The sequence below is a fragment of the Embiotoca jacksoni genome, unplaced genomic scaffold (genome assembly GCF_022577435.1).
Source record: "Embiotoca jacksoni isolate LCO1_2020_lvr unplaced genomic scaffold, fEmbJac1.0.p SCAF_34, whole genome shotgun sequence".
Taxonomy (NCBI): domain Eukaryota; kingdom Metazoa; phylum Chordata; class Actinopteri; family Embiotocidae; genus Embiotoca; species Embiotoca jacksoni.
The window spans coordinates 1,980,345-1,993,913 of record NW_027185386.1 but is presented as its reverse complement, the minus strand read 5'-3'; the positions used below and the strand labels follow the sequence as shown (position 1 = coordinate 1,993,913).

General features: G+C 43.7%; 1 protein-coding gene across 10 annotated transcripts in view; it reads left to right on the top strand.

Moving 5' to 3' along the window:
- The window catches only part of LOC138207845 (RNA binding protein fox-1 homolog 3-like), a 361,299-nt gene that overhangs the window by 170,613 nt on the left and 177,117 nt on the right, over positions 1–13,569 (top strand). For all 10 annotated transcript variants that reach the window (XM_069165392.1, XM_069165389.1, XM_069165381.1 and 7 more), the window contains one exon: positions 12,577–12,670. In XM_069165392.1, coding sequence (XP_069021493.1) covers positions 12,649–12,670 — 22 coding nt within the window. In that variant the 5' untranslated portion in view covers positions 12,577–12,648. The remainder of the gene's footprint in view (positions 1–12,576; positions 12,671–13,569) is intronic.

The following is a 13,569-nucleotide window of genomic DNA, read 5'->3' as shown; positions in this document are numbered from 1 at the left end:
GGGTTGCTGACTCCGTTGGCTGCGCTTCAAAGGCCTGTTGACTAACTTTGAAAAGACCTTGTGTTTCCTGACTCTGGGCTTTCTAAGATTGGACAAATGCAGCAGAAAGAGGGCTGTACGAGTGCCAGTCACGGCTTCCCCGAGACGCCGGAGGGATGTCAGCCTTTGAAGTGATAAAGACCCTCTGTTTCTCAAGACAGCCGTCTCAATGTGGCCGGGCTCTCTGATGCGCTCATGTTTTTTGAAAAAATAAAAAAAATAAAAAAATAAAAATTAAATGACCGTGTTGCTTTTGTGCACCACGCCTTTCTTTTTTTTTTTTTTTTCGGTGGGGGGGAGTGGGGGGTAGGGGGTCACATGCATGAGTTTCAAACCCTTTACCGTTTCTGTGAAGTCGAGGGTTCCAGTGTGCCGGTGGCGTTCGCTTTGTGACCGTAAGTATGTGGACCTTTATGGCACGAAACTGTTACGATCCAAGAACGCTTGATTTTTTTTTTTTCGCGACGGCTTTTATCTCAAAAATTGTGTTGTAATTTGTAGACTTCTGTGATTTTTTTTTTTTAATTTTTTTTATGGGAATTTCTCTTTTTCCACTAAAATTGCAGGGATTAGCAAAAATTGCAAGTTCAGGGGAAAAAAAAGCTTAATTTTTTTAAACTACCTAAAACATAAACAATCATATATATGATAATAAGCATACTGCACATACCATAAATGGGAACCATTTTCTTCGGCATGTGGCTTGTTTTGATGATGAGGAGAGGTTGAAGAGCCTTACTGACTCCGAATGAGCAGTTCTTTTTGTTGATAAAGCTGAGTTTTGTTTGGAAAAGCTGACTATTGTGCCGCACCAACTTCAGCAGAGTTTTCTGTTGAGAAACTTTCCTGCAGAGAGATTGCTGCAATTTTTTTTTTATTTTTTTTTGCATAATTGCAAACTGCTGCAAATCCGGCAGAGATTGGTCGAATTAGCATTCGTTATTGCGATCGTAAGATTTCCTGGAGGGACTGAGCAGTATATGTTTCAGCTTCGTGGCGTCAGTTTGGGAGAAGACCCTTTCCGGTTTTGACAGCGCTCCGGCACATAAAGCCAGGTCGATAAAGAAATGTTTTTTTCCCAGCTTTGTGTGGAAGAACTTAACAGGCCTGCAAAAAGGAAAGACTTCATGGATTAACCTCTTAGACAGCCCCGAGGCAAAATCCTCCACCCTCTGTGCTTTGTGCATACCCCGCTGCCTCCGAATTCTTATTACTCTCCATAATGTGTTGTAAAAAACTACAGAACAATGTTGTGCTCACAATATGAACTAAAATACTTCCGATTTCGAAACAAGCTACGAGAACAGGCGAATAGTTTGTATCAATTTAGCAACAAATTAATTGTAGACATGCAATGAATCAGATGCTTTTAGGTCCACTGGGGTCTGAGATTAGACAGCGTGTAAAAGTCTTTGTAGTTTCCAGGTCAAGAAAATGAGGTCAATGCTGCAATACCACCGAGTGCCACTAGAGGTTGCCTCTGAAGTCACATATCAATAAAATTTCACTACGAGCTAAAGTCACTCCTTCTTATTCGTTTTCTGGAGGTCCATCTGTCATTATCCGTCATTCATTAGAAAATAATCCTCAAAAAGACCTGTTCTTGGGGGCGTGTCTGTTTGACTGACAGCCCTGTGGTGCAGTCAGGTTACAGCTATCGGTGGGCGGGACGTAGTATCGTCAGATTTCCAATCAGATCGGTCAGATCCACCGCTGGCTCCTCCCCCAGCTCGTCCAAATATGGTCACTTCCTGCTCCAAACCTGCTCCGAACTAGAAAACATGGTGACGGACAGAATCTGAACTGGAGGATTCATAACGTTCACAGACCGACGGGTGGCGCTCTGGTCTGAGGGCCAGTTTGCCGAGTTAATAATCTCACCACTTTAAGGGTGAACTGGAAAGCAATCTGTGAGCCGGGCTCTTATCCCCACTCATCAGGGTTGACCTCGTTAAATCTCCTCCGACGGATCCCTGCAGCCAGGATCAAAAAAAAAAAATCTGCCGGAAAGCCTGAAAGCAAGAAGAACCGAGGCTCGCGGCGGCCATCTTTTAAAAATGAGGCATGATGAAACGTTTGCATGTCCGCATACTTTTGGCCGCGTCGCCCTCTCTTCGCTCGGTGTCATTTGTCATTATCGTCAACGCGGGCCCTCACCGTGGCATCCTGTTTACACCGAATCGGGACGGTGCCGTTGAAGTGCCGACCAGTTGTTATGTCACACGTGTAGAAAGGCTTAATAAATGGTGTGTGTGTGTGTGTGTGTGTGTGTGTGTGTGTGTGTGTGTGTGTGTGTGTGTGTGTGTGTGCAAACTCTCCGCTTTTATGAAAAATGGGCTGCCCCCCGTAATCAATGCGAGGAGCAACACGAATCCGGCTGGCCATTATTCCGTCGGCCTAATCATTTGAAGAAGCCGAGACAAACTACCACCTGTGCTCCGAGCATTGATCATATGTAGGTATTCTATTAAATCTAATAATACACTTTCTTTTGGCTAAATCACCCTGCACATTTCAATACCAAATGACTTCTGTTCATTCTATTAAAGTGGAACTACTCTCAATTATGTTTCATACTCCTATTGTCTGATACTAATGAAGATGAAACGCTTTCATTTTTCCACTTAATTAGTTCATATTTAACAAAGGTGCTGTGCCATCAGACTCCAAGGAAGTGCTTTTTCTTTTTTTTATATCCCCCCCACATACACACACACACACACACACACACGCACACACACACACACACACCTCCTCTCTGTTTCTTCTCTGCCTCCTATGGCATTGAAAATAATCCCTTTTGCTTTTATCCCTCTATAGAAATTGTGTCTGTGTGCTTTTCCTTTTTTTTTTTTTTTTTTCTAATTTCAACACTGTTTTAATTGAATTCCTCAAAAGAATCCACCTGATCCTCTGCAATTTTTTTGGGTTGTTGTTGTTTTTTTTTGTTGAATGAGCTTATGCGTTGTGAATGTACTTATGCTCGGGGTCCCGTTTTTGCAGGCGGTGCCAAGGACAGCTAATTGAAGGTGAATTGATAATGCCCCAGCTGTCTGTGTTGCAGCCTCATAGCCGGTCTGCTGTGCGTGTCTTTGATAAGTAATTCATCAGTTTGGCCTGGCAGCACTGCCTTGTTGCTTTCATGTCACTCTCTATCTGTGTGTTTGTGTGTGTGTGTGTGTGTGTGTGTGTGTGTGTGTGTGTGTGTGTGTGTGTGTGTGGAGCCTTGGATGCTCCCTCCCCCAGGCTATGTGTCTGTAGTCATGGTCAACAGGGGGGGGTGAATCCTCTGCCTGTCTCTGCTCCTCGCTCTCCGGGTCTCTGGGTGGCATTATAGTACTTCATCTCTCTCTCCCAAGCTTCCTTCTAATTGGATCCACTCCCAACTTGCCCCCCCCCCCCCTCTCCCCTCCTACCCCTCTCCCTCACCCAAAAAAGATTTGAAAAAAAAAAGAAAAGAAAAATAAATCTCTTCTCGTCAGCCACCTATCTTAACCTCCACAAAAAAAAAAAACTTCATCTTCACCAAACAATCCGGCAGCGATGCAGAGCTGCGACTGATGTGACACCCGGAGGTTCGGCTCACCGGGACGCCCTCCCTCCCCCTTCCCCTCCTCCTCCACCCCTTCCTTACCTCCTCCTGTTGCTTTAAAGCCAACTTCTCTACCCTCATGTGACCCTCCTCCTCCTCCTCCTCCTCCTCTTCCTCCCTCCAGACGTACTTCACCCCCCCACCTCTGTTTTTTGCGGTGCGATTCATTAACATGTTCGAGGTGGACGTGGCCGGGGAGCAGCATCTGAATCAATGCCCTTGTCTCCCAATCTGCCCTTTATCATGTTAATATGATTTCCATTGATGGAACGCTTTTTCAAAATGGCATCCCTCTATGGTTTTACATATTGACTTTTTAATTCATCGCCCTCAGTGCCGCATCACTCTTGTTGTGGCGCCGCAGCGAGAACGTTTCCAGATCAAGAGACGGATGTTGCTTGAGTGTGGAATTGACTTCAGGGCAGTGTTTTTATTTTTTTATTTTTTATATTCTCTCTGACTTTATGCCACTGTGTGATTGTGTGTTTGTGTCTCTAGCTCCGCCCCTTTCTCTCTCGACCTCCGATGGTGTGTTTCTTCTGTTGTTAGGCCCGCGTTAAAAAAAACAAAACAACAACTCCAGTTTCACGTTGCCGGGGCGATGAGTAAGTTACCTCTTTGCTAATGTTCCCACCAAAATACAATCTGGCCTCGATAGTAATAATGTTTACGGCTCCTCCCGATGGCCAGTGGAGAATTGCCTGAACCTGTAACATAGCTATAACAGGAAATGAGAATTTAATGCCCCGTAGACTTACGTTGCACCAGCAGTGGAACATGTATTTTATTATATATCATGAAGACTGAAAATATGTCTTTCTTATTGTTGCTTCTTTTTTGGGGGTTTCTTGGAGGATTAAAAGGTTCATATTTGTTTATGTTTTTAATTAAAAGTCTGTTAACTGTTGATGGATTTTCAGCCAAGCATCTGTACACAGATCTAAACACTCTGCCAGCAGTTTATGAAAACAAGACACATTCAAGGGGCTTTCATTACAAGTTTTAGAAAGTCATGGAAAGTCCACAGAGTAGAATAAGGATGTGCGAAAAGTCAATTTTGTTTAATAGTATCAGTGTCTCAATTTAATTAGAATCCTAAATGGAAAAATTATACAACAATGACTTAATGTTTAATGTCATCTCCTCACCGTATCAGTGATATGTTCAAATAAATTGCTCTAATATGAGATTTAACTAATAAAATCCAGTGTTTTCCCTTCGATTGGGACCCCCCTGCTCCTCCTGAAAGAAACACATGTCTAAGGCAAAACCGACTATATGGCTGGACCCTGTGTGAAACTGGGCTTTTATTTTGAAAAGCTGTAACTTTGATCTCTCAGTGGCGGACACTCTTTATAACTCCTAATTTGGAAGGAAGCAGCCGTTTGTTTCCAGCTCGGTGTGAGAGTCTCTGCTGTGTTTCTGTCCTCTGATCTCTGTGTCTCACTGTGGGCGGAGCCTCCACCTCCTCCTGCTGCACTGACACAGGTGGAGGGGAGCTGAGGGGATCGATCGCGTTGATAGCATCGTTCTCTCGGACAGATACAAAAATAAATAGCTTCTGGTGGGGAAAATATGTCAAGTGGCAAATTAATGTAAAAAAAACCCAAAAAAACTTGATTTACAGTTTGATTGCAGACAGTTGTCCTTTACTTTTAAGAGCTTTCCATTTCAGCGGACATCAAACTCCTGTGCATCGCCACCAACTGTGAGCAACAGTTGCCTGCTCATATACGAACAATTAAACGACAGTAAAATCACTGCCAGCCCGCTGATTTTTTTTTATATTTTTTTTATGCACAGCAGTTCAATCGTCCAATGGCATCCGTGTGTCTGATCATAAAACGTTTCAATTACAGCTGCGGCAGAAAGCAGCCAATCGCGCTTGCCTTTCGCTTTGGCTGTTGACACCGAGCTTCAGCCATGTGCGTCTGGGGCTCCTCGGTGGAGAGCCCCGCAGATCTATGTTGAGCTCAGTGATTAAGCAATGGCTCTTCTCTCCATTTCAAACGACAAGCTGCCAGGGACTTTGGTTTTAAATTGTGCAATTAGTGATCTGGCATGCTTTGCTTGGCTTCAGTCAGACTCCAAATCCCAGTCCAGGGCCTCGCCGAAGCACAGTCGACAACACATACTCCAGGAGCATTTGTCAGACAAATTCATCTGAGCCTCCACTTCCTCTCTGCTCTCTGAGCACACTAACCTCCGTCAGATTCCAGCCAGAGTATTTACCGTCTCGCTGCTGGGTAAACAGCGGTGCTCCGGGTCGGGCGGCTCCAGATTTACAGCGACTTCTTCTCAATCACAACACACGATAATTCACTGTTTGTGTGTTGTTGTTATTTTGTTTTTTTCTGCGCAGATGCACCGAATTATGTTGCGCGTGCACCGGTCTTCTGCCAAAAAGTTGGAACTGCTCCTCACACTTGCCGTATTAAAAATGATCTATTTCCCTGCAGTCATAAATTATAGATATATTTACTCTTACAATATCCAGCTTGGACTGCTCTAATAAATCTACATAATCTTGTTGGGTTTACTGCAGCAAATATATGAATTAGGTTACTCATTTTTAGGTTGCCAAACTACAAACCGGCCACCTCTTGATCATTATATTGTCTCAAAAAATTAAATCCGGCTTATATAACATAATTATTACTGTACTATATAAATAACCTAAGCTTGGATAATATTGGGAGCAGCTTAGATAATAGCCTAAATATTTAATTTCCCTTTGAAGCCGTGGCCGGGTACATTAAAAGTTCAAGAAGAATATGGTAAAACTTGTCATCACCACCAAGATTCATTTGAACATGTATTTTTAATGGACTCTTGTAGGAGTCGAATTTCCACAGCTCCGAGAACGCCTTTCATTTCGGCAGTAGTTTGTTTCATGTCTAAAGCCGAGCATCAGGAGTCGAGCATCTGACCAGCTGGGATTTAATGTGCCTTGCTGATAGATGAAAACTTGCTAAGTTGCAGAAAAAATATTCTGAATTACAAGTACCCCCCCCCACACACACACACACTCTTCCTCCTCCTCTTCCTCCTCCTGCACCAAAAAAAAAAAAGAAAAGTACAGCTGGATACTACATATCATTTTTCTGGTTGGCCGTTTATCACCGCCGTAATTAACTTGTTAATGCCAGGAATCTTTTTGGATATCTTTTACAAATTAACGCTGTTTTTTGTTGTTGTTGTTTTGTTTTGTTTTCTTTGTGCTTCTCATCGGGGACACAAACAAACACGAGACTTTAGACACATTAGGATGTAGATTTCCTTTCTCCTCCTTTTCCTCCTCCTTTTCCTCCTCCTCCTCCTTCTCCTTCTCCTTCTCCTCCTCCTTCTCTGACAGCAGAAGCAGGATGTTCAAACGTTCATCCGCAGCTTCCGTGCTGAGGAGGAATATAAAACTGTAGAAATTCCTGGCCTGTATTATACGTCCCAGTTTTTTTAAGTTCAGGCTTTTTAAATCTATGAGGGTGATTTCACTGATGATCACTTCCCTCCCTCAGGAACAGGAGCTGTAAATGTTAACAACATTCAGTTTTTTACGCTCCCATCTATCTGCCAGTATATGTTTCTGCTCTTTAATATGCTTTAACCCATCGTGGCTGGCAGTGCTACTGAAGTGCACTTTGAGTTGAATGTTCCTACGTTTTGGAGGGTGAAGACTTCACTACAGTCATCAGAGAGCTGTTTTAATGAGTTTACACGCATAACATATCAGCTTTTAAAAAAAAACTAGATATATTGTTCTGGATTAAAAACAGTCCATCAGTAATCGTCTCCCATTAAACATCAGGTAAAACATTACTGGAACGGGGCCGGTTGCGTAATGAGTACTTTTCTATATTTTTCTGGTGATATTAATACACTTTAATTACTTTTAATGTACTTGTTGTACTCCGTATTTATGCCGATCTAATCAATGCATCTCTGTTAAATGGAAAAAAAAAAATCAAGTTCAGACGTGAAATAATGGGACATATGGATGAATGAACTCGGACATATTGTTGAGTAATGAGAACAAATCAGGATTTCATGGAGTTTTTCTGTGATTGTCAAATATGTCTGATTTTGCAGCGAAACATTGCAAACAAGTTTCATGAGTTTTCTTTTTTGCGAAACAGTCGAGGACAAAAATTATTTCCCTCATGAAGAAAGACTCGCGTGTAATCGCTTCCTATGATAATGGGCATACTGCGCAATTCACAAATATTTGAACTCATCATTTTATAAATGTCGGAACTTAAACAGTCATAAAAGTGACGTTGCTGAATTTATTGTTGAATATACGTTTACGTAGTTCTGCAATTACAGACGCTGTCAGTCACCGTCAGACGTGTTCATCGCCGATCAATCCTGCTCATCGGGCTCAGGACATGAGGACATATATGCAAGGGAGTTAACCCCCCCCCCCTCACCCCCCCTCCCCTCCTCCAGCTCCCAGGCCTGCTGTTCATCCAGCTCCCTCCGCTGGGACTGAAGACGAATCCACGGTGTGTTTTTTTCTTTCTTCCGTGACATCTGTGCACTCGAACTGACAGTTCTCCAACATCCCTCGTTCGTATGAGAAAAACTCCACTTTTTTTTTTTACAACCATCAAAACAGTATTTGACGATGTGTCGCGTGTCTCTGGCCGTCCCTTTTTTATTTTTGCTTATTCCGTTGGCTAACTGGCCCCAAAGCGGTGATGTGTTCTCACTTACACAAAAACATAACAGGAATAAGAGCGCTGTGTTGCAATGAGGCTAGAAAACAGGGATAAATCAGAGCGAATTAACAATATTTCTCGACTGTGAACTCTGTAAACCAGAATGCAACGCAGCGAGAACACTTCTCTAACCGTGTCCCGTTCCACATACTGCAGCTTTTTCTACTCTTCCACTCGTTTTTCGCGATAAAAAAATTCAACATATCCCCGGAGGTGGTACATGTTGAGTGTCTGGAGTAATGACTGACGGATGTCTGATGGTGTTACGCTGGAACTCCTGCACACAGACGCACAACCTGCAAGTTTATTTCAAATCGTAATAATTTAAATCCCATTGGATTTTTGTCCAAGTCACAATGTGTGAAAATGTTAAGCGAGCTTTAGCACCGTGCACCAACAGCCTTCAAACTGTCAACATTTGTGATTTTTACAACGGACCGAAGGAGGTGCGTCAGGTCAGGAGACATCAGGTGTGCTTTCTTTGACGTTGGCGGCGGTTGTGTCACCTTGAATACGTCCCCCAGAGTCACACTGTCAACACCGAGTTCCACTGGGACCTTCTGAGGCGTCTGAGCGTTGTTAGCTGTTCGTTAACTTGAGTTCAGCAAAAAAAAAAAAAATATAATAAATTCCAGTTTGTTAGCTTTGTTAGCCGTCTGAGGGGAAAACATTTGCTGCGAAACCATCTGAACTGTGGCGCCATGGCAACAGGCTTCTCCAACATGACAACACGCCCGCTCAGCACATCGAAAACTCCATTATGTTCCCCAAATATTTGACTCTCTGCTCAAGTTTCAGTAACACAGGTGCTATGTTGTTAGCCTGTTGGTATATATACAGTATATGGTGCTATTTCAACCCCCCCCCTTCCCCCCCCCGAAACACATGTAGGAAAAACGACAACCGAAAGTAGCAGAAGAGAAAAGGCTGGTAGGCCAGAGGCATAATTGACAACACGGGAAAACATCTCCGGGAACACGGTGAACCGCTCAGACGGACGGATGGATGGAAGAGTTTTTCCTGTAAATGCACAGTTATCAGTGTCAAAACCACAGAGGGGGAAAAAAAAAAAAAGGGCTTTGTTAGGCTACCTGGTGCTGCACCGCCGTGCTCCTGCACGGGCAAAGAAACAGCTTTTACAGACTGACCTCAGAGCTGTTGTTTAATCACCAGGGCATTTTAATGGCTTGTCAGTCGTAATGAAATATGGTTGGAGGCTACCTGGTGCAAACATTACGATAAATCCCTTCTCACACGAGCCTACGTGGGGCTTAATGGTTATAAATCATCACTTTGGGGAGAGAAAAATGACAGCTATTAAAATAATGAATGGGATGATTAATTTTTCACATTAAAGATTAAAAGCTATGAGAGGTATCATCAGATATTTGAGCCGCCGTAAACGTTTGAAAGTGAGAGCTTATTTTCCGCACTTTACGACGCCCTCCGTTTCCTCACTGTCATCCGAGTTTCTGCCCCCTTTTTTTTTTTGTCTTCCTCTGTGTTGCCGGCCGGCCGCGCCACCGACTCAGGCATCCCTTACACCTAATTTGCGCTCTTGTAAAAAGTGCTCTGAGGAAGAAAAAGGAAAAAAAAAAAGCCTTGAAGAACACTTATTGCTTGAGGCAGTACAGGACCCTCTCAGCCTCTCTGTGGGGGCTCCTCAAGGCTCTCGCCGACATTATTTCACACCTTTAAAGCTGTCGTACCTGTAGCCTTCTCACAAGGAGAAGAAGAAGAAGAAGAAGAGCTGGCTGCTGCTAGTTTGCTTTTGTTTTTGTTTTTTTGTTGTTGTTTTTTTTTGGCTGTTCCTCTCTACATCTGTTTTGGTTGCTTGTGAGATTAGTCCGCTTCAAAATGCATGTCGAACAAAAGGCGGTGTATAGTCGCACATGCTCACTGAGCTGGCGTAAATCCCCGTGTATAGACAAACTGTGACAAGCTTTCCCCTCTCCGGTGTGTGTGTGTGTGTGTGTGTGTGTGTGTGTGTGTGTGTGTGTGTGTGTGTGTGTGTGTGTGTGTGTGTTGTGGTTTTTTTCATGCACATATATCTCCTAATTCACGTTGTTCAAACATGCATCACCTCAAATTTGCCCGGCGAAAGATTAGAGGTGAGGGTGCATAATTGAAACATTAATAACCATGCGTGTTAGGGAACATAAGTAATTGATTTATTTATTACATTTTTTATGATAAATGGGAATGTAAACAAAAGGCAGGAGAGAAAGGAAGAGGTTCAATTAGATCCTGCGTCTCAGCAGAGACGTGAACGTGCGCTTCTCCAACCACTGTTGCCCAATTATTTCTGTGTTCCTAGGCAATGATATTATTTCTTGTCCATCTGCAGCCTTCAAAGGGATATTCAAATCGCCTCATTGAAGCAACGGCTCCATTTGTTGGCGGAGAATAAATTGTTGGCTGGAAACATTTTTGTGTTTTTTTTTTTGTTTTTTTTTTATCCGCTCAGAGCAAAGCCAGGTATTTGAGCAGCTAAAGTTATTTACAAAGTGGTGGGAAATTTAAACGACTCCTCTGGCACTTCCAGTGTGCGCCTCTTTGATTTCTGCTGTATGTGTGTGTGTGGTTTGTTTACTTATTTATTTATCTATCTGTTTTCAATTTCTTTTTTTTTGGGGGGGGGGGGGGTTACTTCTTTCATTTCACTTGCTGTCACCAGAGACGTGCGTGATGTGCTGCCCACGCCTCTTCCTTCATGTTCTTCCAGCTCCTTTTTATTTTTTTGTTTTGCCGTCTGCTAATGATCCAGGGGACACCAAAATAAAGACAGGGGGGGGGGGGGGCACCGAAAACAAAATGGCCACCTTTAGCTTGCCCACTTATAGCTCAACCCTCCCCTCCCGAATCAATTCTGACATTTCATTCTTGCCCTTATAGGAGGTAATGGTGCATTCAGAGGTTGTTACCGATAATGTTGAAATGGTATTGCTTGGTTTCATTGGATCGACGTACGGTAACCTCGGCTGTAGGGTGGCTTCAATCCACCACCACCCCCTCCCCCCCTCCTCCCCTCCTCCTCTCTCCTTTTACCTTCTCTCTTTCTTGTTGTTTTATTCTCTCAGACTCAAATGTAGGTATTTACCGCCTCAAATATCTCCTCTGGTACGAGTGGGAGCTTTTTTTTTTTCATCTTTCTGTTAACAAGTAACCGACCAGTGTTTGTATTTTCCTCCCACTCTTGTGTTCGTGCAACATGAAGTGAAAAGAGGCCTTTTAAGTCGGCTAATCAATATGCTGTTTCTAATATATTATTTACCGCCTATGAGCTGTATATCAGAATGTGCTAAACAACTGTTTCTTTTTTTTTTTTTGCAGTCATAATCATGTAGAGAGAAATCACACAGCCAGATGTCTGGCCCTCGTTTTACGCCATTTATGTTTTCCTCTGAGTTTATGTAAAATTCATCCTTCCCTGTTTTATTTATTCCCCCGTTTTCACCGACTCAACAATTAGTCAATTCCCAATCAACAAGAGAAAAGAAATTGCTTTTAATTACTTTTGATAAATGACAAATTGTGTTGGCATGGCTTCCTGCGAAATGCTTAATCAGGTGCAGGGCGGGGTAGGGAGGCGGGAACCGTGCAGGAGAAAAAGGGATTTCTGCCGGGATGAAATCAATGTGCTTTCTTCCTCGGTTCACCGGCTGGGCTTCTGGGCCGCAGCCAACCTGGAGGGGGCCCGCGAAAAGAGTCACGAGTCAGCAGAAACACTGCCGCACAACGAGCCATAAACACGGCGCAGCACTCTTCTGTATGTGCTTCATGTATGTGTGGAAAAACGAACGCACGTTCAGACAGCAACATGACATACTAATGTTTTTACTTAATTGTAATCACAGCTGCCTCAATATGTAGAAAAACCTTGTAAAACCAAACGTACAAAAGGGTTCGTGTACAGACCAGTAATCCACTAAAAGCTTGTAATACACCTGCCCGTCCACTAGAGGGCAGCGTGTCAGTGTCAATAGGTCATGTGATGAGGGTCATGCGATGAAGCCGCTTTGTTAACGTGCGTCGGTATCATCCTTCATATGAAGACCAGACTGGATGTTTTAGATGGAAATCATGAAGATGCAGTGAAAAATACCATATTTCTATTTATGCTACGAAGGAGCAGCATAAATATTTAAGACAAAAAGCACAACTTCACCTGTTTCTCCTGCAGATCGTTTTCTTACAGCAGCTCTGCTTTTTTTTCTGTCTTCGCAGGGTTGATCAGCACCTGTGGCAGCAGCAGCGAGTCGACTGACCCAGCTTCAGGCCCTCCGGCTTCACCCGTACATGGAGACCCCCAGCTGGGCAGGTCAGTCTCTCCACACAAACCGCCTTCGGTCGTGGCGTCGGTGTGTCGTGCAGCTTCTCTCCGACCGAGTCTGTTTTCACATTTTGTTTTTCTTTACGCCGAAACCGCGTGTGAAGAAAAAGCGAGCTCCGCTGTTGAATTTTAGGCTGTTTGGGCCCAAATATCTCGTTGAAAATCGATTTTTATAAAAACTCCAAACCAACTTGGAAAAGCGGGTGTAGATATAAAAATGATCCACAAGGCCTCCTTAAATTTACTGAAAACAACCATGCTGGCGCATCGTTCACGGACAATTTACAGTTTTCAGAGCGGCTAACATATTACAGTGTGAAAAATAAATGTTGAATTCCTTAAATTCTTCATGTGAGCTTTTTTCTGATTTGCTACTGATGGTTCGGGTTTGATTAGATTCAAGAGAGTTGTTTAGAGGAAGGTGTTAAAAACACGTTTTCTTCCAATGACAAAGAGGAACTCTTGGTTTTGGTAGATAGAAGTGAAGTCGTTCAATCGGTGCCATAAATCGGACGTCCCGTCCTCCTGCTGCTGGGTCGTGGTTCTGGTTTCGTGCGTTTTAAGCTGTTTCCTATAAATGTGGTCCGTCGGTCAAACCGGCGTCTGGTTGTGGTTATTTGAGCGTTTTGTCACCTGGAGGACGAGACGGCGTGGAGTTTCACGCTTTCGATGGCACTCACACTGCGATACAGACCGTATGTATGCACGCCTTCCTCCCCACCCCCTACCACCACCACCCTCCCACCCAACTCCCCCATCCGGCCATATTGTGCTAATGCGCGCTGGTTAAGTAGCGGAAGACTAGGAAAAGACTCTTATCCATATGCCTGAGAGCCCGGGAGTCGGCGTGATCTCTCCCCAGATGAAGCCCTCTGCCTCCCCGCCTG